This window comes from Lepidochelys kempii, chromosome 1, assembly GCF_965140265.1.
Source record: "Lepidochelys kempii isolate rLepKem1 chromosome 1, rLepKem1.hap2, whole genome shotgun sequence".
NCBI classification, from domain to species: Eukaryota; Metazoa; Chordata; order Testudines; family Cheloniidae; genus Lepidochelys; species Lepidochelys kempii.
Genome location: NC_133256.1, coordinates 54,627,812 through 54,654,688, shown reverse-complemented (window position 1 = coordinate 54,654,688; position 26,877 = coordinate 54,627,812). Strand labels below are relative to the sequence as shown.

The 26,877-nt window shown below is 45.3% G+C and overlaps 2 protein-coding genes across 5 annotated transcripts in view; one reads left to right on the top strand and one right to left on the bottom strand.

Annotated features, from left to right (window-relative positions):
- ATP7B (ATPase copper transporting beta) overlaps window positions 1-26,877 on the bottom strand; it is a 143,724-nt gene that overhangs the window by 70,841 nt on the left and 46,006 nt on the right. Inside the window, exons 22-25 of one of the 4 annotated variants that reach the window (XM_073342979.1) lie at window positions 22,827-22,941; window positions 22,166-22,306; window positions 8,184-8,222; window positions 7,026-7,167 (exon numbers count right to left, since the gene is read on the bottom strand). In XM_073342979.1, the coding sequence (XP_073199080.1) occupies window positions 7,026-7,167; window positions 8,184-8,222; window positions 22,166-22,306; window positions 22,827-22,941 (437 nt within the window). Of the gene's footprint in view, window positions 1-7,025; window positions 7,168-8,183; window positions 8,223-9,089; window positions 9,176-9,927; window positions 9,983-22,165; window positions 22,307-22,826; window positions 22,942-26,877 lie in introns of those variants that run through there. The other 3 variants (XM_073342989.1, XM_073343009.1, XM_073342999.1) reach the window with 3 other exon arrangements.
- On the top strand, window positions 10,114-17,094 carry ALG11 (ALG11 alpha-1,2-mannosyltransferase). The gene is made up of 4 exons (XM_073343021.1): window positions 10,114-10,218; window positions 12,976-13,209; window positions 13,790-14,721; window positions 16,705-17,094. The coding sequence occupies exons 1-4, from the start codon at window positions 10,181-10,183 to the stop codon at window positions 16,974-16,976; spliced, it is 1,476 nt and encodes a 491-aa protein (XP_073199122.1). The 5' UTR covers window positions 10,114-10,180; the 3' UTR covers window positions 16,977-17,094.

The window sequence follows — 26,877 nt, the reverse complement described above, 5'->3', positions numbered from 1 at the left end:
TTACCCTCTGCTTCTGGCAACCCTTACGAGAGCGCAGATTTTAAGGTATTGCAGGCTGTTCCTCTGTCTTCTGGGGTTGAAGCTGGTTCTACATGGTCTTGCAGAGGTGCTTGGTCCCCTTGAGGTGGCGCTGGCTTACACTGTGCGGCATGGATCCATGCAGCGATGCTGGATAATTTCACTGCTGTCTGGGTGGTGAGCAGTACCTGGTATGGACCCTTCCACTGGGGTTCCAAGGCATGCTTCTGAAGGTGGTGCTGCAGGTAGACCCAATCACCAGGCTCAAGAGTGTGACAGGCAGCAGAGGTGGGTTCCGGCGGCCAAGCTGCTTGCACCTGCGAATGGAAGGAGCTCACAGCTTGCATTAACCCTTTGCAGTACTGGAGGAGCGTGCTGTGAGTTAGGTTTAGGTCTGGGGCTGGGATAATAGTAGCCATTGTTCGCATAGGGCATGATGATTTCAAATGGACTCAATTTGTGTCTCTGGGATGGGGATGACTGAATTTCCATAAGGGCCAGTGGTAAAGCAGCTGGCCAGTTTAACCCTGTGGAACTACAGATTTTTGCCAGCTTATTTTTAAGCACACCATTTCGCTTTCAACTGCCCCTGCACTCTGTGGATGGTAAGGGCAGTGCAACAGGTGGGTGACATGTAATACCTGGTTTAGATGTTGAACAATTTTTCCAGTAAAATGTGTTCCCCGGTCACTAGACAAAGTGGCAGGAATTCCCTTGGTAGGGATAATGTGGTTTAACAGACATTTTGCAACGGACAATGAATCAGCTTTGCTACAGGGAAAGGCTTCAATCCAACCCGAAAACAGACATATTATAACTAAAATGAATTCATATTTCTGACACTTTGGCATCTGTACAAAATCAAGTTGCCAGTGTAGGAAAGGTGCTTGAGGCAAACCCTGGAACTCGTGTTACTTTTACAGATTTGCCTACATTGTGGCTTTGACAAGTAACACAAGCGGCACAGTGGCGGGTTGCAAAGGAGCTGAAATGGGGAGCCCACCACCCCGCCTTACTCATAGCAGAGACCATCCCCTCCTTGCCGACATGTGAAACACCATTTAGCAGGGCAGCTAGAGATGGGTAGAGTGAGAGGGGGGCTACAAAGGTACCAGTGGGTGATCGCCAAAGGGAATCTGAATGCAAAGAGCAACCCAAAGCACTCCAGGGCAGAATCCTGGAGCTGAGCGAGATGAGACAGGGATGGTGGCGTTACAGAGACAGAGAGGGGACCAAGAAATGCTTCTGGTGAAAGTTTTATAGTGGCAGCATGTTTTGCAGCAGCAGCAGCAAGTGCATTACCTTTTGCCACCTTGGTGTCTGCCGCTGAGTGACCAGTACACTTAACAATTGCCAAGGCAGACGGTAGTAAAACTGCATACAGGAGGGCGGCAATGTAGGGGCCATTCTTGATAGGGGTACCAGTAGAGGTAAGAAAACCTCGAGCCTGCCAGAGGGTGCCAAAGTCATGCACAACCCCAAAGGCATACCGAGAATCAGTAAAAATAGTGGCAGAGAGCCCCTTGGCTAGAAAGCAGACACGGGTTAGAGCAATCAGTTCAGCCACCTGGGCAGAGGTCACAGAGGGTAAGGGCGCAGCTTCTATGGTCTCAGAGAGAGAGACCACAGCGTACCCTGCAAGAAGGTGGCCTTGGTCATTTCTATAAAAGGACCCAATCAGTGAATAATACCAGGTCAGAGTTAGGGAGAGGTACATCTGAAAGGTCGGGGCGCGGGACAGCGATAGCGGAGACAGTTGCAAGGCAGTCATGGGGTTCACCATCACTAGGTAAAGGAAGGAGAGTAGCAGGGTTTAACTGGGAGCAGTGCTTAATAGTGATATGTGAGGCTGAAAGCAGCAAAAGTTCATACCTAGTGAGGCAAGCAGAGGAAAGGCGAGCAGTGTTGCGTTGCAGAAGGAGAGTTTCCACAGAATGGGGAACCATGAGAGTGAGAGGAGAGCGGAGGACAAGGGACTCAGACATCTCGACCAGGTGCGCTGCAGCAGCTACAGCGCATAGGCAAGGGGGTAAACCCTGGGCTACAGGGTCCAAGGTTGCAGAAAAATAAGCCACCGGGCGATTTCTGTCACCGTGCTCCTGAGTAAGAACCCTGAGGGCACAAGCAGATTGTTCGTGACAGAAAAGGGTAAAAGGCTTGTCACAGTTAGGTAACCCTAAGGCAGGGGCAGAGGCTAAATTCTGCTTAAGGGAGATGAAAGCAGCATTTGCTTCAAGTGGCCATGGCATGGGGTTAGGTACAGAGAATCAAGTGAGTTCTTGGAGTGGTTTAGCCAGAGAAGCATATTGGGGAATCCATTGCCTACAGAACCCTGTCATGCCTAAGAATTTTCTGACCTGGCGTGGAGAGCAAGGCTGGGGAAAGCTAAGGATGGCTTGTACCCGGGCTGGATAGAGTGTACGGGAGCCCTGGGAGAGAAGGAAGCCTAGGTATGTGACAGAGGTTTGGCAGAGCTGCAATTTTGTGCCTTATGACCCTTGTTTGCTAAAGCTGTGAGAAGTGTTAGTGAATCCGTTTCTGAGGCAGACAGAGGGGGAGCACAGGAGTAAGTCATCCACATATTGGATCAGTGTGGATCCTGATGGGAAAACCAGATCAGCAAGATCCCTGGCTAGGGCTTGAGAAAAATAGGATCGACTCTCTGTATACCCCTGGGGAAGGGTAGTCCATGTATATTGCTGACCCTTGTAGGAGAAGGCAAAGAGATACTGGGATTCAGAGTGAACTGGGACAGAGAAGAAAGCAGAGCACAAATCTACAACTCTAAAGTGGGTTGCATTTGGGGGAATAGACGCTAGTATTGTAGCAGGGTTAGGAACCACTGGAAAAGAAGGTATGACAATACGGTTAATAGCTCGAAGGTCTTGAACAAATCGCCACGATTTGCCATCAGCCTTTTGAACTGGGAGGATAGGGGTGTTACAGGGGCTGGAACAAGGGACAATAATTCCTTGTTCTTTTAATGCAGATATAACTGGAGCAATCCCAGCCTCTGCCTCAGGATTCAAAGGATACTGAGACAGGCGAGGCAGAGGTTTGGAATTGTCTACAGTAATCCGAACTGGGTCAGTATTTAAAATCGGCCCACTTCAGATGGGTGAGATGGCCATAGGGAGGAAGGAACCTGAGAGATTAGGTGCTCTAGGGACAGAGTTAAGGGACAGCAAGGGACCGGAGTGGAGAGGGAAGTTTCAGACAGCAGGGAGGCTACAGAATCACATAAGGAAGACTGAGGGATTTGCAGATAGACACCATCTGGGGAGCAGTAAATAGAACAGCCAAGTTTGCATAGCAAGTCCCGTCCCAGAAGGTTTGCAGGGGTGGAATCAGAGAGGAGGAATGCATGCTCCTCAGAGAGGGGACCGACCTGAACAGACAAAGGTTTTGAGAGAGGAAAAGAGGTAGGGATCCCTGTAATGCCAACAGCAGACACAGATTTTCCAGATCGGGGAACCTCAGGCAAGTCAGTGGTGTGGATTGTAGAAAGAGAAGCTCCAGTATCAACAAGGAAAGGGAGAGAGAAATCATTTACAGTCAGGACACATTCTCCAGTAGGGGACAGAGGTAATAAGGGAGCTAAAACTTTGTGAGGTTCCCCAGCATCCCGTCATTGTTGGGGTGAAAAATAGGGTTGGGGATCAGCTGGAGGAACCAGCGGGGGGTTCACTTGATTTCCCATACAATTATTAGGTCGTCTCGGACACTCTTTTTTCCAGTGTCCAGGCTGTTTACAGTAGTTACAAACCCCAGTTAATCCAGCCCCCGCCCCCTTCTGCAAACCCGTCCCTGTCCCCGGTGTGGTCTGCTTAGTCCTGAATAATGCTGTATCTGCAGAGCCATTAACTTTTGGGAGGACTGTTCCTCCTTTCCTTTTAAAGTGCGGTGGCAATGCTCTGCTACTGCCAGCAATTTGTCCATGGTTTCAGTCTCCCATCCCACACTTATTCGTTTTAACATGCTGCCTGTGGCAGGGAGAAGACCATCAACAAATGCATGTGCCAAGGCCCCCGGCCCATTTACATCGGGCTCTTGTATTCCTGAATGTTGTAGGAAAATATCAGTTAGCCGGGACCTAGAGTCGCCTGGGCTTTCTCCTTGCCCTTGCTTACAGCAACGTATTGCTGTCCAGTTTGTTTTAGGAGACCACACTTTGGGAATGGCTTGATGCAGGCGCTTCCAAAGAGCCATACACCGGTCTCTGTATGCCGAATCTGGGCCAGTACTTTTTATGGCCAGCTGAGGCACACCACTCAACCAGCCTGCGGCAGCCAACCATTTTTCATAATAACTGGCAGGAGCTAACAATTTACTCAGTTGGAGGAGATCTGTCTCAGAGGGTTCATAGGTTTAACAGATTAACAGAAACTCCTCAGCAAATTTAACAGAGTTTTCCTGTGGTTTGGGAAAACTTAACTATAGATAAAAGTTCCGTATGAGTCCAGGGCTTATAATCCCATATGGACTCACTTTCTCCCATCTTAAGGAGTCGTAAGGGTGCCACAACAGTTTGATCAGAGTCTCTCATTAACCTCCCATCAGGTTCTCTTTTCCAAGAAGAGATGTCAAGAGAATCTTTGCAGTCTGCTTTGGATTTCTTCTTCATAATATTTTGCAGAGCTGTGAGGCCAATGAGGGTATGTCTTCTTCACTTTCATTATCTGTAGTCACCGAAGATTTTTCCTTTTCTGATTTCTTATTTGCGCAGGAGTATGGTGGGGGTCAGGTTTGATCTGGATCATTGCACAGGACTGGGCAAAGGGGAGTGCTCGGACTAGTGGTGGGAGAGACTGCATCCAATTGAACTGTTAGTTTTTTGATAGAATTTTTAAGAGAGGTGAGTTTTGACTCAGTCCATCTACGATTTGCCTCTTCCCACCACTGCATGAAGCAGTCTACTTCTTCTCTCTCCAAATTTGGTTTTTGGGAGGACGAGTTTGCTTTTTAAAGCGTCCACTCGATCCTTGTCCCAAGAACCTAACAGTGGCCACTGTAATTTGTGGTTCTCTAGAGCTAATTTGTAGGTTTCTTGAAAAATGGTCCAAGAGTCTGGACCCCTCCTAAAATACATAAAATAAGCTGGAGTTCCCTTAGGGAACTGTTCTACCTTAGACTTCTGATTACCCATCCAGGAGGGCTTCACACAGCACTCCCACAAGAAGGAAATTTGGGCTCAGCAGAGCGGTACCCAGTGCAACACACAGAAAGGAGCCCACAGGCTACTGCCTCAACTGCCCTTGCTTTCACACCAGGGGTTATACCCAAGACGTGGTGCGGCTGCAGCTGAGCAGATTCTACTTATTCAGACCGTGGGGATGGGGACCCCTTGGTCAGCCAGTCTCTGGACAGAGATGGCTCCCAGATTCACACACACACACCCCATGGGGAAGATGGATAGACACAAAGACAAGACAGTCCTCAAACCGGTTAAAGCACAAAAATAATAATTACCTGAGACATCTGATTCCAGAAGCTGGATCCAAAGACCCCTACCCGAACAGAGTGGGAACCAACAAGTTCAATGGCGTAGACTGCGCTGCTGTGTGTACCTTTCTGTCTTGTGGAGGATCACTTGGACTAAGCGTCCAGGCGCCGGCTGCCATGATCGTCCTGCAAGGCACTCAGGGATCACACAGCCTCAGTGAAGCCGCTTGCCATCTCGGTGGAACCTCCAAATTGTCAAAGTTCGACTCAGACTCACAATTTATCAGACCACTCTGTTTTATTAGCAAAGCTGCTCTGCTAATACATTTAGAAGTGAGCCCCCCGAGTGGGGCTTGTGTCTTTTAATTTATACAGTTTTTTGGAGAACAAGTTAGAGAAGTTACAGACAAAAGAAGAAAAAGATTTTAGTCACCACCCTTCGAGATCCCCGAGACCAGTCACGTATCTTCAATTACCTGCCACCCTTAATCTCCTTTAACAGCTTCCAGTTAACTTAACTAATTGCCCTTCACACCTTCCATTCTGATGTCTGCTTCTTAGACATGCTGGCTCTATCTTAATTGCTTCTCCATTCAAAAGCTAACTGTCCCTACGCGTGCTCCCTCAGCTACTTTGTAACATGTTTTGGCATGCCCTCTCATATACAATGTATCCAGCATGTCCCCTTATACAACGTTATACTTATACAATGTTATACTTCCACACATCTCACCTTAAGTAAGCCTCAGCCAGCTTGCCCTCATCCATTCCTTCAGCTTCATAAAGATGCTACTTCTTGGGCTGCCACCAAGACGTGGTGGAGAAGCTTGCATATACTTAAGACCCTAAGAGCAATGCCGTCTGGAATCCTGTACTCCTGGTAGGGCCACCCATGGCCGTAAGGTCAAAGGGGAGATACCAGACAAAGTGCAGCCCAGCACAACACAACCCAATACAAGATCTCAATGGCAGAAAGGTGGATGAAGCAGGATCACCACTTAATGGCTGTGAAGGTGGACGAAGGCTTCAACAGAGAAGAAGCCCGCAGTTGTCTTGGACTTCCTTGCCACTGGACACCCAATTGGTCAAAATGTAGGAATTCTGATGACTAAAGAAATTGATGTTTTCCTACCATAGCCTTCTCAATGATGCTTCACAAATGGGAAGTTTGATCCAAGTCATCAGCTTCAAGTGATAATTTCTTAAGGCAGCTGTTGTATGATTCTTGATTTAAGGACAACAGGCACCCAGCCTCCCTGCATAGGGATGTGTTGACACACTCTACCAGCAATGGACCCAGTACTTCACCACTGGCTTACCCCAGTCAAGAAAGACATTGATCTAACTCACAGGTCATGGCTCAGAGAACCCCTAACAGCTCCAGAATCTCAGTGAGCAAAACAGGCCAGAACTATGACACAGAAAGACTGTTGCTCTGTCTTCATTGAGGCAGACAGATCAGTACATATCTAAGCGATTCTATTCATAAAATGAACTGAAAACTCTTCAAAAATGTGAAAAACCTTGACTCTGTAACAGACTGGAGACAGTGAGGATTCACCCACCTGGAATGGATCTTTCATGTGATACACTGCCGATATTACAATGGAGATGAAGACATTTATCTTCAGCTCCACATAGGACTTCAGAAATTCTCTGTATTGCAGATGATTAGATTTTGCCTTCCATGCTTTAGCCAGCTTCACACTTCCTCCAACACAGGAAAGATGTGGGATTCATTCCCATTATTCAGTGAAAGATTAATTTATAAACAGCAAAACACACTAACTGTTCTGTGATGAAACACTAATGATACTTTGAAAATAGAAAGATAGAAATAGATATATAAATTCTAAGCTTACAACCACTGGACTCTAATAACACAGCATTTGTAAGTGCAGGATAAAAGTTTTTGCTTGTAAATTCCCACATTTCTGCCTCACATTCTTTTGTTATTGAGTTATGAATTTTTAAAAAAAATTCATTTACTATAAAAAACAACATTCATAATACTGGAAACGGTCATTCAGGTGGTTGTTGGTATAGCAGCACACGGCTGGGCAGGTATGTTAGACACAAACACAGCTTTGTTATGCCCTTTTATCTTTTCAAACCGTATATAGTACTTTTCAGTAAATCTGGTTCCCTCTTTGGGTACGGTACCTGCAAGGCTCCTGATGAGAGGATGCCCTTCAGAATCCCTTTCTGAGCATGTTTAGCCATTTCTGAGACAGAGCAGCCCGTCAATGAGTGACCTTTGTCCAGTTTTGTTATGAAGTTTTTTTCTGGGTTGTTTGATTCATAGAAGCCCACATTATGACTGTGCCTATTAAAATGAGCCACCTTATCTACAACTACGTCATCTTCTTCCCGTCTTCTCCCCATAAACTGAAGTTCACTGTGGTGAATGCAGCAGTGCCCTCTTCACATTCCATTTCATTTCTGACCTTTGGTCTGCGTACATTGTCTCTCAATGCAGGGAAAATGGAAGATGAAATAAAACAAAACACCCGCCACTGGAAATCCTATCTGGCAATTTGTGTGTGTCTAGGAAGAGTGAGAAGCAGATGCTGGATATTCTGGAGTATATATGCAATTAAATCTCTTAGTGTTAATGAGTTACATGTGTACTTTGCCAGGAGACTATACCATCTGTTTGTTTAGGCTTATCAGGCAGTCAGAGATCAAAAGTGTGATTTGAAGCAAGGAAAGTGAATACATACCATTTTGCCATAATGAAGAGACACATGCAGAAATAATGCCTGTAAAGGATGAAAATTAAACAAACAATGGAAATGTGATAAGAAAGAGAAAAATCTTGCATTGGGATCCGCTAATGTGCTTATGAGATGCCTAAGCACAAGAGTCTATGCTAGCAAATACCAATGCAGGATCAGGGCCAAAACAGGGTATTGTTTTGTATAGGTAATGGATTAGCTCTAGCATAATTTCTTCTTTACAGGTAGTTTTTAAAGGACCTCAGATCAAAAGTTTGTCATTACGTTTTTTTAAATCCTTATGTCCATGAATTTAAGGGGATGCTGTTATGTTAAACAATGTTAAGCATATTACCAATTTCAGAAATATAATAAGCTCATCAGCATTTATGATTGCCTACTTTTTTGCATTCCTTTTAATGAAAACAGCCTAACTCCACTTCTATGTCTAGAAAATATTTTCAGGCTCTCCTGCAGAATATGCGATTTTTAAGTTGCGGACCCTACAAAGGAAGTTCTTGTGTTTTAAAGAAAACTTTCCATTAGATTTTTCTTTTAAAATCATGTAACAATGTCTATTGGTTTTAAATATTATAAAAGCTTATACTATTGGGCCAAATTTGACCTGACAATATCTTTTTAAGATCGTCCATACAGGAAAATGATTAGCCATTTACAAACACAGCCCTTCTTTTTCTAAAAAAGTGATAATACGTTGCACTTGTAGAGTGCCTTAAATATCCTTAGACTGAGGCAGAGGAGTGACATAATTTGCCTAACATTACACAACAAAACAGTGACAAGGCTGGAAGTAGAACCCAGAATGTACAACTGCCAGGCTTATGCTCTAACCAGTAGGCAATTTTTCACTGTTTTCATGTATTTTGAGCAAACACTCCCCACATGACTTACCCAGTGGTGTAGGAAGTAATGTGAAGTTATACACCGTGGTCTGTGGCCCGGGGTACACCACCCACCATCCTCTTGCCTTATCTTCACTAGGAAAAACAGTGAGTTCTTGTTAGCTAACAAGTAGAAACAAGGGTAAAATCCTAGTTAAGGCAAGGCAGTGCATTGGTTTAACACGAGTCAGCAGAAATCCTCGGCTTTCCACTTTACCTTAACCTGCTAACTTGTGTTAAAACTACAAACTGCCTTTGCCTTGGCTATGTCTTCACTGCCAAAAAAGGCAGGTTTACACAAAGAGACAGGATTTCCCCTCGTTTTAGTTCCCATGCATTAACTAATTTGAGTTCAAACCACACTCTTTCCTAGCCGAGCCCTGCCCTTATAGTGCATGTGCCCCTCTGCCACTTGCAGGGAATATGCTTCTCTGTCACTGCACACAACCTTTGCAGCCCAGAGGAGATTTAACCATCAGGTTGTGCCCTGGGAGCAGTCAGCTCAGGGTGAGGAGACAAATGCCTCTATCTCACCTCACTCAGGTGCTGCAAATTTCTCCTCCTTTGCACCCACCCTCTGGGGGAAACATCCCCCCTGGGGAGGGCAGGGGGAAAGCAGTGTGGCCTGGCAGGAGTAGGCACTAACTCGACAAGAAGTGCTGTTTGAGGTGGGGGGTGGCATATAGGGGCTACCTGGGGTCAGCGCCGCAGGTTTCTCAGACGCCCACGCCCCTGGGCTGCAGCCACGCTACAGGAACCGTGAGGCAAAGGCGCTGCCCCTAACGAGAGGGGCGCAGCGCCAGTCACCAGCGGGGGAGGGGGGGAGGGGGGGAGGGGACGGTCCTTACCTGCTCCTCCCTGCAAACCCGGGAGCACGGCCCCCACCCTGGCACGCCCCCTGCCCCGCCCACTCGAGACCGCGCGCGCCCCACCCCCATGCAGACCTAGCCCCGCCCCCTAATCCCCGCTAGCGTTCTAGCCCCGCCCCTCTTTCCAGCCGGGTTCTCCCAGCGGGAGCCAATGGGGAAGGAGGAATAGTCAGGCCGGGCCTCCAGCGGCGCGATCGCTTCCCGGGTGAAAGGTTACCCGGCGTTGTCCAAGATGGCGGCGGGAGAGTTCTGTCTGTGCTCGCTAGTCAGGTGAGGGCGGGCGCCTCAGCTCCACGGTTGGGGGGAGGGAAAGAAAATAGTCCCGCCGCCTCCCGGCCCGCTGGCGGGGGCGCCATTCCCCTCCCGCAGGGGAAGCAGCCGCTCTCCCCCCCCCCCGTGTCTACCCCGCAGCCGCCGCGCCGGGGTTTCCTCCCGCTCACTCGGCCCCCGCGACCCGAGCGCTCGTCCCGCGCCGGGGCGTCGCCCGGCTGCGCTGTGTGGGGGCCGGGGCCTGCGGCGGGGAGGCGGCTTTGGCTGCGGGCGCCCTGTTGCTCTTCCTCTCTAACGTGGTCTGCTCCCTCCCCGCTGACCTTCTCGGGAGCGGGCTCTTGGCTCTCCCCGGCTGCCCCTGCCTTAGGAGCTGTCACCCCACGGGGCGCCCCTGGAAAGGCTCCTGAGTCACGCAGGCGCTCAAGTCCTGGTGGCTGTCCGTGAGACGCAGGCCACAGCTGCACTGGAAGCACTGCAGCAGTCCAGCTTTGTGCAGATAGGGTTGCCCCCTTTCTGTTTACTGGTAACGGGACTCCCGAGTCCTCTCCCCGCTGGGCTGAGAGCTGCTGCAGTCTGCAGGTAGGAGGAAGCCCTGACTGAGCAGGGTCTGGCCTGGATTAATGACCTGGCACCTCCCCCAGCCCTGCAGTAGCTGGACTTTTGGTGTCCAGTCAGTCTATGACTGGATGCTGCAAGGTCCCCTTTTCCACTGGGCTTTCCAGTTAAAAACCAGGCACCAAGCAACCCTAAATTGCACCTGGACACAGAAGCCAAAACTCAGTCAGGTGGCAACCCTAAGTGTAGACATTACAGCAACAGGAGGCGTTCTTCCAGTGCCCCAGCTATGTCTGACTACATCACACAGGAAGGAAAGGAGGACTTGTGGTACCTTAGAGACTTAGAAGTTTATTTGAGCATAAGCTTTCGTGAGCTACAGCTCACTTCATCGGATGCATCTGATGAAGTGAGTTGTACTTCACGAAAATTTATGCTCAGATAAATTTGTTAGTCTCTAAGGTGTGTGACAAAGCTCTGTCCTTGCCTCCATGGGTCCTGTGTTTCCTGGCAGATTTCGCTAGCCTCAGAGGCTTTCTGTGACCCTTCACGTAACCCTTCTTTCTCTAGAGATAAGGGTCACAGTCTACAGAGCCATTTTCATGATAACCTAGCAAGGGAGGTGAGGAGAAGTTATCCTTCCTTGCACAGTCTCTGTCTCCCAGTCTCAGTGATTAATCAGGGGGCAAAGGGAGGGGGGGAGCCCAGGCCCACCTTCTGCTCCAGCCCAGGGACCCTAATAGTATCAGCTATGGTAGCTGACCTTTTAGAAACATGACATGTACAAATCCCTGGGCTACTTCCCGCACAGCAGACCTCACTTCCTCAAGCTCTACTTCACCCTTACCTCAGGGTCTCCTTCCTTGTGCCTGATATGGTGTGTACTACTCAGCCTCTCCAATAGCACAACTTTCTTCTACAGCTCCTGACATAGACACCCACCTGACTGGCTGGGAGGCTTTTAACTAGTTTCAGCCAGCCCCTGTTTGACTTCAGGTGTCCCAATCAACCTAGCATTCTCCCTGCCTTCTGGAAAGCTCTTAATTGGCCCCAGGTGTCTTAAATGACCTGGAGCAGCTTCCATTTTACTTAACCTGGTACCAGAGATTTGTTTAGCCTGGAGCTAATATATGTATCTCCCACTACTTTTCAATAGCCATCTGGCCTTGCCCCGTCACAGGTGCCACAAGTCCTCCTTTTCTTTTTGCGGATACAGACTAACACAGCTGCTACTCTGAAACCTGTAATTACATCACACAGGGTGTGACATTGTTCACAGCTCTGAGTGGTGTAGTTATGCTGACTTAACATTGTACTGCAGACCAAGCCTGGTGGTCCTTGGTGCCCAAGTCACCTCTCAAAATGAAACTTAGGTTCCCAAGTCACTTAGCCATTTTTGAAAATTTTACCCCAAATCTCTTATGTGCTGTAGTCAGGTGTGGCATCTTGGTGATTCTGTGCCTTCCACTTGCTCAGAAGGACCATACAGAGGTCTAAAGCAAAGAATAGGCAGTATGGACTCCTGTTTTTTGTCCTTAGCTTTGCCACCCATTTGTGAGACTTTAAACAAGTCACTTAATACCTCTGTACTTTAGTTTTCACATCTGCAAAATGGGATTACACTGATTTCCCATGTAGGTGCTGGGATGCTTAATTTACTGTTAATAAAACAGAAAATCACTTGCTGTGTTGCTGAAATATATAGCATCATCAATCAAAGATCAAGGCACTGTATATTCTCCCCCCCCCCCAAAAAAAAATTAGTCCCTGCCCCAAAGAGTTTACAGTGGCTATAAGAAGCTGGAACAGATGGATGAGAAAGGGAAGGATGAAATAACCTGCTTCATTTATTGCTATCATGTAGTAAACTCACCACAAGAGTCAGTGTCTGTTGGCAGAATTCTATAGGAGTCATGCTAGAGATAGCTATATTTTGGATTTTTTACTTTATTATAATTTTAGATCACCTCCATAAGCTTAGTTGTAACCTTCTTGTCTATTGCGGTCTTCCAAGCAGAGGTTTGAAAACAAACCAGTAATAAGCTAGCTGTTAAAACAAGGTACTGATATCCATTACCCCTGAGAGAATAATCTGAGAAATTGCCTAGGAAATATATATAGTATTTACTGTTTTTAATATTTTCTTACATATACTATTTTTTACAAATGATGTTTGAATTTAATTTTCCCTGCTTGTTCCAGGTTGCTGTGCTCATTGTTCATCCCTGGATTGTTCCTAAGTGGAGCTTTATGTCTCTGTTTGGTTGTACTACTGTGGGGAATACGGCTGTGGCTACAACAAAGGAAAAATCAGTTGGCCTCAATAGGAAAAGATGGGAAACATCAACTGGTTGTTGCATTTTTCCATCCATATTGCAATGCAGGTGGTGGAGGGGAGAGAGTTTTGTGGTGTGCTGTAAGAACACTGCAGAAAAAGTAAGTGCACGTACTTAGCAAAGTGCAAGTTTATATTGCAGTCTGATTTTTCCTGATACTTTTTATGGTATTATCTATGCAATTTTTGGCATCCCATATATTTAAGTAAATCACATCTAATCCAAACAGTTGCCTGAGGCATTCAAACACTCATCTAAAACCTCTTTACCCTTTTGACACATCCATTGGTCTATGCTACACTCTTCCTCCTTTTTACTTTTTGTTTGCACTAGGAGGACCAATTCTGCAGTCTTGATATTTCATTTTTGGAATGGGAATATCCTGCCCTGCAAGTTGAATTCTATTGAATAACATGGTTTCTTTTAATTAGCCAAAAAACAACCATGCTTTTTGGCAGATCAAAGACTCTTAAGGCTCCAGAAATGTGGTTTAAAAAAAAAAATCTGGTTCAGTTAAACCAAAACCAATATGTTTTAAGGCCAACATGTTTAAGACCGAGGCTAAAAGTTTGTTCTCACTTCTGGTAATTTTGAGACGGAAATAAGTCTCAGTTGCATAACTTGTGACAAATTTTTATAGAAAAAGATTTGTGAAATTCTTCTTTACTGTACTCTTTCAGGTACAAAGATGCAATATATGTTGTCTATACTGGCGATAAAGATGTCACTGGAGAACAGATTGTAGAAAGTGCTTTCAGAAGATTCAACATCAAATTAACTCATCCTGTGAAGTTTGTATTTCTAGAAAAACGTTACCTTGTGGAGGCCTCTCTTTACCCCCACTTCACTTTGCTGGGTCAAAGCTTAGGGTCTGTGTTTCTTGGTTGGGAAGCTCTTATGAAGTGTGTTCCTGATGTTTACATTGACTCAATGGGTTATGCCTTCACATTGCCTCTGTTTAAGTACTTAGGAGGTTGCCGTGTTGGGTGTTATGTTCATTATCCAACTATCAGCACTGACATGCTTTCTGTGGTTAGGAGTCAGAATGCCAGATTTAACAATGCAGCCTTCATTACAAGGAATCCCCTTCTCAGCAAACTTAAATTTGTCTATTACTACTTGTTTGCTTTTGTATATGGATTGGTTGGTTCTCGCAGTGATGTCATTATGGTTAATTCTTCATGGACCCTAAATCACATCCTTTCCCTCTGGAGAACTGGCATTTGCACAAGTGTTGTGTATCCACCTTGTGATGTTCAGACATTCCTGGATATTCCGTTACAGGAGGAAAAGAGCACCACAGAATATTCCATTGTCTCTGTAGGACAGTTTAGGCCCGAGAAGGACCATCCTTTGCAAATCAGAGCCTTTGCCAAATTCTTGGAAAAGAAAGCTCTGGGGCAGCAGTCCTCACCAAAGCTTATCCTGATTGGAGGCTGTCGTAACCAACAAGATGAGCAGCGTGTAAACAGACTTAAAAAGCTTTGTGAAGAGCTAGGAGTTGACAAAAAGGTGGAGTTCAAAGTAAACATTCCATTTGAGGAGCTAAAGAAGTACCTGGCAGATGCAGTTATTGGTCTGCACACCATGTGGAATGAGCACTTTGGAATTGGTGAGTACTTTTCCTCGACTTCAAGCACCTTAAGGCTCTGACTTCAGCTGGGGGAGGGGAGGGAGGCTTGCTTTATGGAGATGAATGAGGCACAGAAATAGGGACTTGCTCGCTTTTCCCATTTATGGAATGGGGTAAGACTAACCATACCTCTCTGGCATGCATGCAGGATGAGACAAGCTTGCATCCTAATGGATGGACTGATTACTTGGCTGTGGCTTCAGCAAGCTGAAACTGATGTCATCAGCCATTACTAAATTACAATTAACAGAAGCGACTTACGCTGTACAGGACCATGATATAAGTAAAGCCTGTTGAGTCAGTTCAGAAGCATACTCTCTAGCTGATAGAATTTTCCTCCTATGTAGTATCTTGATGGCTTTTCTGTTGCCTCTGTTACTGTCTTCATTCGCCTACTCTTGCTTCTCACCTCCCCCAAGCCATATTTTTTTTACAATATCTACTTTGTTTCCACATGTGAGAATTTTTGTCTTCTGTTATTGGCTTTTTTCCCATTTCCTGTTACTTCTTATTGGATTTTTCCCATTACTAAAACTGCTGAGACTTTTCAGTCATGCTCCCATTTTGTTGCAGTAAAGGGATAAATATTAGCAATGGTGTCAATTGTAACATAGTTAGCTGATTTGTCTTATGACTGTGCAGTGATCAAAAATGTTTTCTTCCGAGTTCTGGTCCAGGCTCAGTACTTACTGGTATTGAAGGTACTTCTAATTTTTTGTAATGGTCCCTCAAAGGAATTCTAGTCCTGGCAGGTCACAAGATATTGGACTTTTAAATCCACAATTATAATTTTGTTCATTTCCACACACACTCCCTCTTCCCAAAGACTTCGCCTTTTGCCAGAATAGCATGTAGACACCCCACTCAGATTATGGCCCTGAATTCCAGGATGATTTAGCAGCTCACCTTTTATGGCTTTTTATCTTTATATTCCAAGCTTTAGGATATAGTTACAGCATTATTTTCTACCTCTGGCAGTTCTTGAGCTAACAGCATTTAAAATCTCAGAATTGCAGCGAAGAAGCAGCAAGGCAGTAATCAGAATGTCTGTTGGGGTTGTTGTGTAATCTATGGGGATCAAATACAAATGCTATATACCATTCAATTCCAGCACTCTTTGAATTTTCAAAGGTGTTTTAACTGTTTGGCTTCAGGTGTTGCTGGTCCCTGCGGTTAGTAGTATGCCTAGTTCAGTGCACCTTCATTCCGTACACCTCTATTCTTTTCAATATGTAGCTTTTTATTCAAGTCTATTATACAAATCAGACTAGCAAAATATACTAAAAATCTCAACCTAGAAATCCAATGTCACAATACGTGTTGGCTGTATCTTGAAAGATATGGCTCAAGCCCATGGATATCACTGACAAACAAACTGATTCTCTTTTGTTATAACACCTCCGAGTCTTGTCAGACTGAGCTTGAACTCAGATGTCAAACAGTCAGGTGCTAAGAAATTAAATGATAAAACAGCACCTATTACCAGTTTAGAATTCTGTTACTGGATGTCTTTTCCCTACATTTTTAAATTTTATTGAAATCCATAAGTAGAGATGGTCTCCCCACTTCCCCTCCCCCAAATTTTGATAACATTTTTTTAAAAAATTGTCATCTTATCTAGAAAAATTTTTCGGGGTTCAGATGGAACAACAAATAGAAAACTGATTTTCCAGTATCCAAAAAAAAAAAAAAGCTGAGGGAGTAAGCAGTTTTGGTTTCACTTAAAGTTTTTATTTTTATCCAATCAGCTGAAATCTTCATTTTTTTAGTTGCCAAAAAAAAATGAAAATTTTGGTGTAGGTTTTTTAATGAAAAACATGAAACATTTTGGAAAAAATGGTTCTGAAGTGTCTATTTTGACAAAAAATTCATTGAAAAAACACTTCCACTGAAAAAGCTCAACCAGCTCTATGTACATATGAGAACTGTATTCTTAATAACATGTTTTTTGTATCTTTCCAGGAATAGTTGAATGTATGGCAGCTGGCACAATTATTCTGGCTCACAATTCTGGTGGCCCCAAACTAGATATCGTGGTACCCTATGAAGGACATATTACAGGATTTCTAGCAGAAAATGAGGATGATTATTCTGAGACCATGGCTCAGATCCTTTCTTTGTCTCCTGAAAAGAGGCTGGAAATCAGACAAAATGCTCGCCAGTCTGTGAACAGATTTTCTGACCAAGAGTTTGAAGTGGCATTCCTATTGTCTGTGGAACAGTTATTTAAATAAATGTCGTATTTGTGTACATGTATAAAGATAATTTTATACATATGTCACTTGTAAATATTTTTTCCAATCTGTGCTATCATGGTGCAATAAAGAGTCCTATACTTCTGTTAGGACATCAGCTCTGTGCATTAAAAGATTTTTATTAGGAGAGGGAGGAAACCCCATTCCATGAAAATTAACTTTTTTCCAATGGATTTACAGGGCACTACTAAACTTTCTAAATTCTTAATGTTTTCTCATGAGTAGTAGAACTGCATGTGGAAACTCCTCATATTTAGGTTATTTTAAAGTTGTTTGTTTTTGGTTTTTTTTAAGACTTCTTGCCTGAAGAAAGACAGATTGGAGTAGCTACAGTAGAGGGATTCAGTTTTTAAAGATTAACACTTTGCTGATTTTGATGAGTCAGATGCTCAAGACAAAAAATGTATTTCCAGGGTTAGTGGTAAAACACTATTCTGAAGTTTCCAGTGATGGCTCTGCTTGCTCTTTGAGTACAAACTCTCATGATGAACACTTCTTTGTATTTCTGATGCAAACCTTAATATTACCAAATCCTCCCTGAAATATTACCTAAATCTACCAATATTTATATTAGGTACTCTCCTTTCACAATGTAAAAGAAAAGTTCAGTTTACGGTTTCTTTGCTTGCATTCACCAGTGCAAATTTTTCAGACAGCTATCTCAAATCAGATTAAACAGACTATTTTGCAGCCTTAGCTGTAGTGTTCACTAAAGTTTAATCCTACAGTACTTTTAAAAAAAGCAGGAGCAGAGGTATAACTACTTGCAGTTGTCCCTTGTTTTAACCATTTCTTTCTTCCTCTTATAAGGACATCTTGTTGTTTTCTCCTACCCTCCTATGTTTTTTCTATTTTTAAAGAAAATTGAAAACTTGATCAGACAGAGCCTATTCCATTGGGTCACAAATTTGGACTTTAAACTATTGCTTCATGTAACATGGAAACTTTAGTCTAATGGTTAAAACACTGCAGCAGTAGACTTCTGCTTTTAACAAAAATGGTTAGTTTGCTACAGCCTACTATAGGCTAAGTGGCTCTGGGAAGAAGGATAAAGGAGTTTGAGGCGCAAGTGGTGTTCTCGTCCATCCTCCCCGTGGAAGGAAAAGGCCTAGGTAGGGACTGTCGAATCGTGGAAGTGAACGAATGGCTATGCAGGTGGTGTTGGAGAGAAGGCTTTGGATTCTTTGACCATGGGATGGTCTTCCATGAAGGAGGAGTGCTGGGCAGAGACGGGCTCCACCTTACGAAGAGAGGGAAGAGCATCTTTGCAAGCAGGCTGGCTAACCTAGTGAGGTTCACTGGGGGAAGGAGACCAAAGCCCTGAGGTAAGTGGAAAAGTGGGATACCAGGAGGAAGCACAGGCAGGAATGTCTGTGAGGGGAGGGCTCCTGCCTCATACTGAGAATGGGGGGCGATCAGCAGGTTATCTCAAGTGCTTATATACGAATGCACAAAGCCTTGGAAACAAGCAGGGAGAACTGGAGGTCCTGGTGATGTCAAGGAATTACAACGTAATTGGAATAACAGAGACTTCGTGGGATAACTCACATGACTGGAGTACTGTCATGGATGGTTATAAACTGTTCAGGCAGGGCAGAAAAGGTGGGAGAGTAGCACTGTATGTAAGGGAGCAGTATGACTGCTCAGAGCTCTGGTACGAAACTGCAGAAAAACCTGAGTGTCTCTGGATTAAGTTTAGAAGTGTGAGCAACAAGAGTGATGTAGTGGTGGGAGTCTGCTATAGACCACCGGACCAGGGGGATGAGGTGGATGAGGCTTTCTTCCGGCAGCTTGCAGAAGCTACTAGATCGCACGCCTTGGTTCTCATGGGTGACTTTAATTTTCCTGATATCTGCTGGGAGAGCAATACAGCGGTGCATAGACAATCCAGGAAGTTTTTGGAAAGCGTAGGGGACAATTTCCTGGTGCAAGTGCTAGAGGAACCAACTAGGGGGGGAGCTTTTCTTGACCTGCTGCTCACAAACCGGGAAGAATTAGTGGGGGAAGCAAAAGTGGATGGGAATCTGGGAGGCAGTGACCATGAGTTGGTTGAGTTCAGGATCCTGACACAGGGAAGAAAGGTAAGCAGCAGGATACGGACCCTGGACTTCAGGAAAGCAGACTTCGACTCCCTCATGGAACGGATGGGTAGGATCCCCTGGGGGACTAACATGAAGGGGAAAGGAGTCCAGGAGAGCTGGCTGTATTTCAAGGAATCCCTGTTGAGGTTACAGGGACAAACCATCCCGATGTGTCGAAAGAATAGTAAATATGGCAGGCGACCAGCTTGGCTTAACGGTGAAATCCTAGCGGATCTGAAACATAAAAAAGAAGCTTAGACATATGACCAGGGAAGAGTATAAAAATATTGCTCAGGCATGTAGAAATAAAATCAGGAGGGCCAAATCGCACCTGGAGCTGCAGCTAGCAAGAGATGTCAAGAGTAACAAGAAGGATTTCTTCAGGTATGTTGGCAACAAGAAGAAAGCCAAGGAAAGTGTGCGCCCCTTAATGAATGAGGGAGGCAACCTAGTGACAGAGGATGTGGAAAAAGGCTAATGTACTCAATGCTTTTTTTGCCTCTGTCTTCACTAACAAGGTCAGCTCCCAGACTGCTGCATTGGGCATCACAACATGGGGAATAGATGGCCAGCCCTCTGTGGAGAAAGAGGTGGTTAGGGACTATTTAGAAAAGCTGGATGTGCACAAGTCCACGCGGCCGGACGAGTTGCATCTGAGAGTGCTAAAGGAATTGGCGGCTGTGATTGCAGAGCCATTGGCCATTATCTTTGAAAACTCGTGGCGAACGGGGGAAGCCCAGATGACTGGAAAAAGGCTAATGTAGTGCCAATCTTTAAAAAAGGGAAGGAGGAGGATCCTGGGAACTACAGGCCAGTCAGCCTCACCTCAGTTCCCGGAAAAATCATAGAGCAGATCCTCAAAGAATCAATCCTGAAGCACTTCCATGAGAGGAAAGTGATCAGGAACAGTCAGCGTGGATTCACCAAGGGAAGGTCATGCCTGACTAATCTAATCGCCTTCTATGATGAGATTACTGGTTCTGTGGATGAAGGGAAAGCAGTGGATGTATTGTTTCTTGACTTTAGCAAAGCTTTTGACACGGTCTCCCACAGTATTCTTGTCAGCAAGTTAAAGAAGTATGGGCTGGATGAATGCACTATAAGGTGGGTAGAAAGTTGGCTAGATTGTCGGGTTCAACGGGTAGTGATCAATGGCTCCGTGTCTAGTTGGCAGCCGGTGTCAAGTGGAGTGCCCCAGGGGTCGGTCCTGGGGTCGGTTTTGTTCAATATCTTCATAAATGATCTGGAGGATGGTGTGGATTGCACTCTCAGCAAATTTGCGGATGATACTAAACTGGGAGGAGTGGTAGATACGCTGGAGGGCAAGGATAGGATACAGAGGGACCTAGACAAATTGGAGGATTGGGCCAAAAGAAATCTGATGAGGTTCAATAAGGATAAGTGCAGAGTCCTGCACTTAGGACGGAAGAACCCAATGCACAGCTACAGACTAGGGACCGAATGGCTAGGCAGCAGTTCTGCGGAAAAGGACCTAGGGGTGACAGTGGACGAGAAGCTGGATATGAGTCAGCAGTGTGCCCTTGTTGCCAAGAAGGCTAATGGCATTTTGGGATGTATAAGTAGGGGCATAGCGAGCAGATCGAGGGACGTGATCGTCCCCCTCTATTCGACATTGGTGAGGCCTCATCTGGAGTCCTGTGTCCAGTTTTGGGCCCCACACTTCAAGAAGGATGTGGATAAATTGGAGAGAGTCCAGCGAAGGGCAACAAAAATGATTAGGGGTCTGGAACACATGACTTATGAGGAGAGGCTGAGGGAACTGGGATTGTTTAGTCTGCGGAAGAGAAGAATGAGGGGTATTTGATAGCTGCTTTCAGCTACCTGAGAAGTGGTTCCAGAGAGGATGGTTCTAGACTATTCTCAGTGGTAGAAGAGGACAGGAGAAGGAGTAATGGTCTCAAGTTGCAGTGGGGGATGTTTAGGTTGGATATTAGGAAAAACTTTTTCACTAGGAGGGTGGTGAAACACTGGAATGCGTTACCTAGGGAGGTGGTAGAATCTCCTTCCTTAGAAGTTTTAAGGTCAGGCTTGACAAAGCCCTGGCTGGGATGATTTAATTGGGGATTGGTCCTGCTTTGAGCAGGGGGTTGGACTAGATGACCTCCTGAGGTCCCTTCCAACCCTGATATTCTATGATTCTAAGTAAAAAAGCTAATAAGAGACAGGCAAAAACTATTAAAATCAAAAAGATTTATTATTTGTGTTCCTTCCATTTAAATAGTATCCAGACAGCTTACATCTAAAATTTGAGAGGACAGGAGAAAATGACAGCTGGAATAACTCTTTACCATGTTCCAGCTGTCAAATTTTTTGCATAATGGCACTTTTAATTAGAAATTCAGATACATAACATACTGGGGTACTAGTAACCTTTGCTGCTGCTATTAATCATTATAAAAGAGTTTAAGTGTACCTGGTGCTATATAAAATAAGATCTGTGCAAGTCAAACTATGGGTTCCTGTCTCTTAATGGCTTACTAGCAGGAGCTTCAAGCTGCACAGGACAACATATAATGACTGGAAAGCTTCACAAAACAGATGGATTTTGGGGAAGAGAAGTAGGGGAGTAGATAACCGAAGAGTGCAATTCTGTCATGTGGAACAGATAAAAGAATCAGGAATGTACTAAAGAGTGGATAGAGAGAGGCAGTGTAGACGAGTAAAGATATAAGCAGAAGCTGAGTTTGCTTTTCATTTTAGCCCAAGATTTTTAAAAAAGATTAATTTTAGCCACTTGAATAAGTAGCCTGAATGTTAAAAGTGCAGCATGCCCAGCATGTCCCATTTGTTTCAAATGAGTGCTCAGCACTTTGAAAAGCAGGCTGCCACTTCAGGTGCCTAAATATGGATTGAAGAACCTAACTTTAGGCCCCCGTTTTTAAAATATTGGCCCTGCTATGGCTGTGTCTTCCAGCAACTTATGAAAGTCTTGAAACAGCAGTCAATCTCCTATTTTAGCTGAGTGCTGCTTCCTGCCTGCCTTCTCCATTACATATGTCAGCAGTAAATGGATCAGTGTTTCTGTCTAAAATCTCATCAGGTTTCCCAGGTATTTCACTAGCTAACCTGTCTTTCTCTTCTTCTGGTTCGTCTTTGTTCGCTGACTGGATTGGCACCTCTCTGACTTCCTCTGCCAGAGAAGTTATCACTTTTTCTAGTGATTCCACCAGTTCATCCCTCAATTCATCTTCAGATTCTTCAAAGTTCCTACATGTTTAAACAGAGAAAATGGATGTTAGTAAAATGTGTCTGTTATTAGCTGTCCTGGTCTCAAAGCCCATAAGGTCTCCATTTAAAAAAAAAATTGTTTTGTGAGGAGTATAAAAGCTGGGTATGAATTTTAAATATTTTCCTGCCCCCATTCCTCCATCCTGTTAAGCTCCACTAAAACGACAATGTAAATGATATGGAGACGGCCAATTTTATCATTATTGTATCTGCATTTTTCTACACTAATGGTGTAGTATAGATGCCATTAGTATTGGCATCTTCATGAACTAATTTAAGTCGACCTAATTCTGTAGTTTAACAACATGTAAAATCCAATTTGACTGCTAATAACTTGCTCTGTTTAATTACACTGAAAAATCTAAAGGTACAGAATTTTTTTTTAAGCAACTTAGCCTGCTGGGCCAATTTTCTTAAGAGAAGGAATCTGTCCGTTCATAGCTTTTCCCTCTTCTGGAGTAACTTGACTTAAGTTACCTTATCCACATCAGTGACTTACGTGTCGTCATCATCCGATCTTGGCTCAAGTCTGTTTTCATCGGTATCGATAGTGGAGCCTGCTTCTGCATTATCTTCCTTACTCTCTTTTGGCGGCCAGGGTGACAATGTCCCCTCTGGAGAGTGGAGGAGAAAGGTATCTGATAAATGTACATAAAATATCTAAAACCACTACAGAAATTCTTGGAAAGGATTTTGTTCAAATCACAACAGTGCAAACACCAGACTTCACTGGTAGCCATTGTTGCTGTTCATAGAAATATTTAGATAGCTCTAGCTCCCTAATCGTGTTACCAACACAAAACCTATGGGGTGGGAGGGCAACACAGATCTGAAAGTTCAGAGAAGACTAAATTTTTAAAAGTTGCCAGGGTATTGATTAAGGGCCTTATTCTGCAAATAATCCAACTGGAATGGATATGACTACTTGGGTAGCAAGGTATTTAATGTGAGCAAAGGTGGCAAAATTGGGTCTTAAGTCTGGTTTATTAGACTTAATCACTAAAAGATAAATCAGCTAAAAATTTGTGATCCTATTACAGCACTTGGTCTATGGCTTGTTGAATATGGGTAGTTGTTAGGGGGCTTATTCCTTCACCCACTCACTTCCCTGGTCCTTCTCGCATGAACAGAGAGCAACAATACCCGAAGTCCAAAGGTGCAAACAATTCGATGTTTATTGGGGTGAACTTCCAGCAAGCATGATTCCAGTTTCCTTCCTTAGTATCCTCCTTCCCAGCTCTGACACCACAGAGCCTTACACCTGTGTCCCTGTTCCCATTCCTGCCCTTAGCCAAACATGATTCCAATTTCCCCACCCCCATTCCCTGTTCCCATTTCCCCCACCCGCATGCCCACCCCCACACCCCTACTTCCTGATTGATTGCAGACTATATAGTAAAACTTGAGTTCTGCTTTGCTATACTTTAACCAGTCATGTTCCTGAAATTTAACTAACCAATCCTAACATATTGTAACATGATTATGTACTCAATTATATCCCACCACCTTAATTAGCCTTACACCCAGCAAAATTAATTATACAGCAGACAGAAACAATCACAGTACCAGACAGAGATTATACAGACAAACAATAGCAAAGTGGGAACTATAATGACAAAACAATACAGAAGTGAGGATTTCACATCCCAGCTATTGATAAGTGATTTCTTGCCAGACAGGATGCTATCAAACTAAGTTTCCTTTTACATTTTCTAGGCACTTCCCTTTCTCTGGAGGTGATAGGCACTATCAGGACAGGATTGTATTCCTAACAGCCCAACAGCACCTGATTTCAATGTGACTAGTTTCGAATGTGAGGATGTGACTGTTCGCTTCCTAGCTTATGGCTGCCTCTGCTGCTTAGCCAAAGGCCTTAGCCTAAGCACAGGGCCTCAGATTGTCACAGTAAGGGTATGTCTACACTACGGAATAAGGTCGAATTTATATAAGTCGGTTTTTTAGAAATCGGTTTTATATATTCGAGTGTGTGTGTCCCCACAGAAAATGCTCTAAGTGCATTAAGTGCATTAACTCAACGGAGTGCTTCCACAGTACCGAGGCAAGCGTCGACTTCCGGAGCGTTGCACTGTGGGTAGCTATCCCACAGTTCCCGCAGTCTCCGCTACCCATTGGAATTCTGGGTTGAGATCCCAATGCCTGATGGGGCTAAAACATTGTCGCGGGTGGTTCTGGGTACATATCGTCAGGCCCCCATTCCCTCCCTCCCTCCGTGAAAGCAAGGGCAGACAATCATTTCGCGCCTTTTTTCCTGAGTTACCTGTGCAGATGCCATACCACGGCAAGCATGGAGCCCGCTCAGGTAACCGTCACCCTATGTCTCCTGGGTGCTGGCAGACGTGGTACTGCATTGCTACACAGTAGCAGCAACCCATTGCCTTCTGGCAGCAGATGGTGCAATACGACTGGTAGCCGTCATCGTCATGTCTGAGGTGCTCATGGCCACGTCGGCCGGGAGCGTCTGGGCAGACAGGCGCAGGGACTAAATTTGGAGTGACTTGAGCAGGTCATTCTCTTTAGTCCTGCAGTCAGTCCTATTGAACCGTCTTATGTTGAGCAGGCAGGCGAGACGATTGCTAGCAGTCGTACTGTACCATCTTCTGCCGGGCAGGCAAGAGATGAGGCTGGCTAGCAGTCGTATTGTACCATCTTCTGCCGGGCAGGCAAGAGATGAGGATGGCTAGCAGTCGTATTGCACCATCTTCTGCCGAGCAGCCATGAGATGTGGATGGCATGCAGTCCTACTGCACCGTCTGCTGCCAGCCAAGGATGTAAAAGATAGATGGAGTGGATCAAAACAAAAAATAGACCAGATTTGTTTTGTACTCATTTGCTTCCCCTCCCCTCCCCCGTCTAGGGGACTCATTCCTCTAGGTCACACTGCAGTCACTCACAGAGAAGGTGCAGCGAGGTAAATCAAGCCATGTATCAATCAGAGGCCAGACTAACCTCCTTGTTCCAATAAGAACAATAACTTAGGTGCACCATTTCTTATTGGAACCCTCCGTGAAGTCCTGCCTGAAATACTCCTTGATGTAAAGACACCCCCTTTGCTGATTTTAGCTCCCTGAAGCCAACCCTGTAAGCCGTGTCGTCAGAAGCCCCTCCCTCCGTCAGAGCAACGGCAGACAATCGTTTCACGCCTTTTTTCTGTGCGGACGCCATACCAAGGCAAGCATGGAGGCCGCTCAGCTCACTTTGGCAATTAGGAGCACATTGATCAGGACATGAACACAGATTTCTCTGAAAGCATGGGCCCTGCCAATGCATGCATCATGGTGCTGATGGGGCAGGTTCATGCTGTGGAACGCCGATTCCGGGCTCTGGAAACAAGCACAGACTGGTGGGACCGCATAGTGTTGCAGGTCTGGGACGATTCCCAGTGGCTGCGAAACTTTCGCATGCGTAAGGGCACTTTCATGGAACTTTGTGACTTGCTTTCCCCTGCCCTGAAGCGCATGAATACCAAGATGAGAGCAGCCCTCACAGTTGAGAAGCGAGTGGCGATAGCCCTGTGGAAGCTTGCAACGCCAGACAGCTACCGGTCAGTCGGGAATCAGTTTGGAGTGGGCAAATCTACTGTTGGGGCTGCTGTGATGCAAGTAGCCCACGCAATCAAAGATCTGCTGATATCAAGGGTAGTGACCCTGGGAACTGTGCAGGTCATAGTGGATGGCTTTGCTGCAATGGGATTCCCTAACTGTGGTGGGGCCATAGACGGAACCCATATCCCTATCTTGGCACCAGAGCACCAAGCCGGCGAGTACATAAACTGCAAGGGGTACTTTTCAATAGTGCTGCAAGCTCTGGTGGATCACAAGGGACGTTTCACCAACATCAACGTGGGATGGCCGGGAAAGGTACATGACGCTCGCATCTTCAGGAACTCTGGTCTGTTTCAAAAGCTGCAGGAAGGGACTTTATTCCCAGACCAGAAAATAACTGTTGGGGATGTTGAAATGCCTATATGTATCCTTGGGGACCCAGCCTACCCCTTAATGCCATGGCTCATGAAGCCGTACACAGGCAGCCTGGACAGTAGTCAGGAGCTGTTCAACTACAGGCTGAGCAAGTGCAGAATGGTGGTAGAATGTGCATTTGGACGTTTAAAGGCACGCTGGCGCAGTTTACTGACTCGCTTAGACCTCAGCGAAACCAATATTCCCACTGTTATTACTGCTTGCTGTGTGCTCCACAATATCTGTGAGAATAAGGGGGAGACGTTTATGGCGGGGTGGGAGGTTGAGGCAAATCGCCTGGCTGCTGGTTACGCGCAGCCAGACACCAGGGCGGTTAGAAGAGCACAGGAGGGCGCGGTACGCATCAGAGAAGCTTTGAAAACCAGTTTCATGACTGGCCAGGCTACGGTGTGAAAGTTCTGTTTGTTTCTCCTTGATGAAACCCCCCGCCCCTTGGTTCACTCTACTTCCCTGCAAGCTAACCACCCTCCCCTCCTCCCTTTAATCATTGCTTGCAGAGGCAATAAAGTCATTGTTGCTTCACATTCATGCATTCTTTATTCATTCATCACA

What these genes read in the sequence shown, in the direction of transcription:
- ALG11 (XM_073343021.1), top strand. Translation starts at nt 10,181, where the DNA reads ATGGCGGCGGGAGAGTTCTGTCTGTGCTCGCTAGTCAG. An exon ending in GTAAGAACACTGCAGAAAAA is followed by an intron (nt 13,210 to 13,789) that starts GTAAGTGCACGT and finishes GTACTCTTTCAG; the next exon opens with GTACAAAGATGCAATATATG. An exon ending in GAATGAGCACTTTGGAATTG is followed by an intron (nt 14,722 to 16,704) that starts GTGAGTACTTTT and finishes GTATCTTTCCAG; the next exon opens with GAATAGTTGAATGTATGGCA.